Below are 4342 nucleotides of genomic sequence, written 5' to 3'. Positions count from 1 at the left end.
GAGTACAGGGCTTGCATATAATGCCTTTTTTTTTTTTTTAATTTTTTGTCTTTAGCCTTACAGTATCCAGTTAAAATACTTTTTCAAAAGTTACTTAGGTCAGCTCTTTTCTTTCCAATCCCTTTTGGTGTGGTCATGTGATTCATTTATAATACAGGCAGATTCATTCCACAGCCATCTTTCTTCCCACATCCTGGTTGACAAATGCAAAGTCCTTCATCTACCACCACAGTTCTACACAGGGAAGTTCCATCACAAAAATCCCTCCATACTTCCTTTTTATGTAAAATGAGAAAAACAAGCAAGTATCAATAAACTAATGAAAAGGAATGAGGTAATTTATGTGGAAAGGTGAAAAATAAGGCATAAAAAAGCAAGCTACTGGGCTGCCTGGCTGGCTTGGTTGGTGGAGAATGTGATTTGATCTTTGGGTCATGAGTTTGAGCCCCACATTGGGCATAGAGCCTACTTAAAAGAAAAAAGCACCAAATGGTGTATAAATAATAGTATATATTACAGAATGCATAATTATCCCAATTGTATAAAAACTATAGGTTGAAATAAATAAATCTTAAAAAAAAAAAAAAAGGGACGCCTCGGTGGCTCAGTGGGTTAAAGCCTCTGCCTTCGGCTTAGGTCATGATCCCAGGGTCCTGGGATTGAGTCCCGCATTGGGCTCTCTGCTCGGCGGGGAGCCTGCTTCCTCCTCTCACTCTGCCTGCCTCTCTGCCTCCTTGTGATTTCTGTCTGTCAAATAAATAAATAAATCTTAAAAAAAAAACCCTATAGGTTATATTTTAGAAAATTTCTGGATTTAATATGTTAAAAATTGCCACTGGTGGGAGGGGTGCTGTTATTAAGAAACTTATTAAACAAAACATTTGGATTGTTTTTACAAGTAGATATTAGCATGGTCATTTTTTAAAAATAAGAATGAAGTTTCTATAAATGTATGGGAAAAGACCTGACTTCAGGAGAGAGAATGGGACAAGAAGCATTACTTTCAGCCTGTACTTTTCTATGCTGTCTGAAATTAACAAGTAATCACCTTGTCAAGGCTGTGGTGTTATCAAAAAAATCCTGTCGGGTTTATTTTTAAATAGACAAATATGGGAGAGAGAGAGAGCTCTAGAGAGTAAGGAGAGCAAGGTATCAGGAAACAGACACTTCTGGCATTAGGAGGGAGCTGAGTCCTAAAGACAGAAGGGAAGCCAAGAGGACAGGTAGAGAGGTGTCTAAGGAGAAATCATCCTCCATGAGGTACAGGCCAGCAGCACCCTAGGCATCTGGCAGGTCCACCTCCCAAGAAGCTTGGTAGTGAAATGAAGGCAGAAGACTGGGTGGCATTTAGGGGGAAGGGAAGGAGCAGTACGCTAGATTTGAGCATGTTAATGTACTGCAGGAAATCAGCCAGGTCAATACAGTAGAGGGGAAAAGGGATGGGGCAAGTTTCTGCGCGAACCTCTAGAGAAAGGCTCCAGAATGTAGCTCCAGGGAAAGGCCAAAATTGACCCTAGGATCTGTGGCCAGGGAAACACAGATGGGGTGTTTGGTGTCCTGTCTACTCCCACCTGGGGGAAGGCTGAAGACAGACAGCCTGACACCCTGCTGTTTTTTTTTTTTTCAATTTTATTTATTCCTTTGACAGAGACAGATCAGAAGTAGGCAGAGAGGAAGGCAGAGAGAGGAGGAAGCAGGCTCCCTGCCGAGCAGAGAGCCCAATGCGGGACTCGATCCCAGGACCCTGAGATCATGACCTGAGCTGAAGGCAGAGGCTTTAACTCACTGAGCCACCCAGGCGCCCCCACCCTGCAGTTTTGACTGCATTATCTCATTGAGATGTGGGTGCCACCATGGTGCTTTATTGATCTGAAGATCAAAGGGCTAGCTTCCCCAAATCCCACCACTATAACCAAAGTTCAGCCTATGCCATACTGTCTCACTCTCTCCACTAGGATTTCCAAAGTCCAGGAACTGCGGGTGCATAACCCACCATGCTTTGGCTCATCTGCATTTCATAACATGGCAATGAAGTAAATACTGTCAGTTCCAGTTTGGATAAGGAAATGAAGGTGTAGATAAGTTAATTACCCTGCTCAGAATCACTCTCCGTGGCAGAGCTGTGATTCCAACCATACTTGGTCTGAATCCAGAACCTGTATTCTACTATATCTGCTGTCTGTACCCACACAGCCCTTGGTCTATTAGGACCTTCAGGGACCCATAGCAAATCCCAGAGCTGTGGGCGGGGTTCCCAGGCTGCTTGCTTACTCTTCCCTCATCAACCCAGCTGATCCTGCGTTCTTACTGAGCAGCTGCATACTGAGAGAACAGTGACAACCAGACTTCAACCCTCCCCACATTAGATAAGGCCTCACTCAAGGATGACAACAATGAAGCAACTTCTAGGATTTTATTAACATGAGTTTTTAAAAACAAGTATCCATATCTGTGTGGGGGTGACGATGGGAGAGGAGGCATTGGGGGAGGAAGAAGAGGGGAAGGGAAGACAAGGCAAGGTACAGCAGGGGGAAGGAATTCTCCTCTACTGGTAATAAAGCTCCAGGTTCATCCCATCGTGGATTTCATCTGAAGGAAAGGTGTCAAGGAATTCTCACTGTGGCCTCCATCTCCACCCTCTCACCTTCCATGGGTAGGTCAGGGTGGCCCAAGGACTCCACCCCGGGCCAAGGAAGCCATTTGGAACTGGGTCATTCTGATGTGGAAAGAACCCAAACTATGAAAAAAAAAAAAAAAGTTCGTGCTCCCTTTGCACAACAGACCTGCCTGAGTCTCACTCCACCCTGACCTCCTGTCCACACTCAGGTAGAGTTCAGTAATGTATACATTTTGACCTTAGGGTCTTCTAAGCCAAGTCAAAGTATTTCACCAACCACCCTCCTCCCCCAACAAAACAATGACATGGCTCCCGTTTTCCAGATGCTTACCATGTGCCGCCTACTAAATTAAACATTTTATGTGCACCATCTCATACAGACGCACTGCCAGCCCTGAACAAAGAGAACCAAGTCTGGTAGGCAGACCCTTCCTCAAGAAGTCACACAAAGGATACAGTCCCCCAGAGACACGTGGTCCTTAAAAATCGTGTACCTGTGGGATAGAAACCTTTCAGACAGAAGTCCAAGGTGGCTTTTCACCCTGGAGGCAAGCTGAGGAACCTCCGCCCTGAGCCGGCAGGGCTCTCCAACCCAGACCTGACCTAGTCCTGCCCAGCCCCCAGCTCTACCACGGCACTCACCACTTCTTCAGGACGATCTTGTTCCAACGGGTGCCAGTTTGGGCTGCGATCAGCTTCTTAAGGTCCCCGATGGTGTCATCAGTGCTGGGCGCAGACGAGTTAAGGAGAATGGAAGGGAGAGGGAGAACGTGCAAGAGGACATTCCAGGGCTGAACGCCCTCTGCCAGGACCCCACCCGCCCCCTCTCCCGGGTCTATCTCAAGTCACCGTACAACACAGACCGAGTTGCCGGCCTCGTGTCAAGCACCCCGGGAACCACTGCCTCCCCGCCGCCGGTGGATACTTGCACTTAACGCGGACCTTCTTCCCTAGACGGTCGTTGCAAACAACCTCGATCATCCTGTCTGGAGCTACACACGGTGTGGGGTGGAAGGCAGCAGAGTCAGGACTTCAGGGGTCTCCAAAGACCCAAGATTCCGGATTTGAGTCTTATGTTTACCCCTCCTCAACCTCCCAGATCCGAGTCCTTCCGGGCCTCAACTCCCGGGACGGCGGACCCCAGGCAGCCGCGCCTCCCCACTCAGGTCGCCTGAAGGCTCCGCCTCGCCGCTCGCAGGCGCGCGCACCCTTGAGAGCCGGGTCCCATCAGTTTCCCCCGACTCCGGACCTCTCTCCGCGGCCCCTCACCTCGAAACGCCTGGAACCAGCAGACGCCACAACCTCCTCGCTCGAGGGCGGAGCCGGGGTCGGACTGCGTTCTAAGAGCCGGAAGCGGAAGTGAACAACCGGAAGTGCCCGTCCCTTGCTCCCTGCTCCACACCCCTCCGACTTCTTTCCGGTCCCAAGTTCCAGGAGGGGTTTGCGGTTCCCAGGCACGGCTTCGGGGGCCCCTGCGGATTCCTGTATATCGCTGCGTGGGGCCACATTGGGGTCCCGGGCTGTGCGTGGCGGGGGAAGTGGCGTGAAAGGGAAGTCAGAGGTCAGGGGTCGGCGCCCAGTCTGTTGGAAGCTGTTGGTTGAGGCTCCTTAGATGTGGGGAGACGTGTCGTCATGTGTGGGATTTGACAGGAACATCAGGGGAGCCTGGGGACGTCCCGTGGGGGGGGGGGTAGTGACTGCCCATTTCTGAGCCCGACGAAGCCT

The 4342-nt window shown here is 49.7% G+C and overlaps 1 protein-coding gene across 1 annotated transcript; it reads right to left on the bottom strand.

The window, feature by feature from the left end:
- Positions 1-2398: 2398 nt before the first annotated feature.
- On the bottom strand, positions 2399-3996 carry UBL5 (ubiquitin like 5). The gene is made up of 5 exons (XM_059388952.1): positions 3887-3996; positions 3543-3609; positions 3260-3343; positions 3074-3111; positions 2399-2589 (listed from the first exon to the last, which is right to left on the bottom strand). Exons 2-5 carry the CDS (start codon positions 3596-3598, stop codon positions 2546-2548), a joined length of 222 nt encoding a protein of 73 aa, XP_059244935.1. The 5' UTR covers positions 3599-3609; positions 3887-3996; the 3' UTR covers positions 2399-2545.
- Positions 3997-4342: the final 346 nt, after the last annotated feature.

This window comes from Mustela nigripes, chromosome 2 (genome assembly GCF_022355385.1).
Source record: "Mustela nigripes isolate SB6536 chromosome 2, MUSNIG.SB6536, whole genome shotgun sequence".
Lineage (NCBI taxonomy): Eukaryota > Metazoa > Chordata > Mammalia > Carnivora > Mustelidae > Mustela > Mustela nigripes.
Note: the sequence above shows the minus strand (reverse complement) of the source record. Positions and strands in the feature narration are given on the sequence as shown.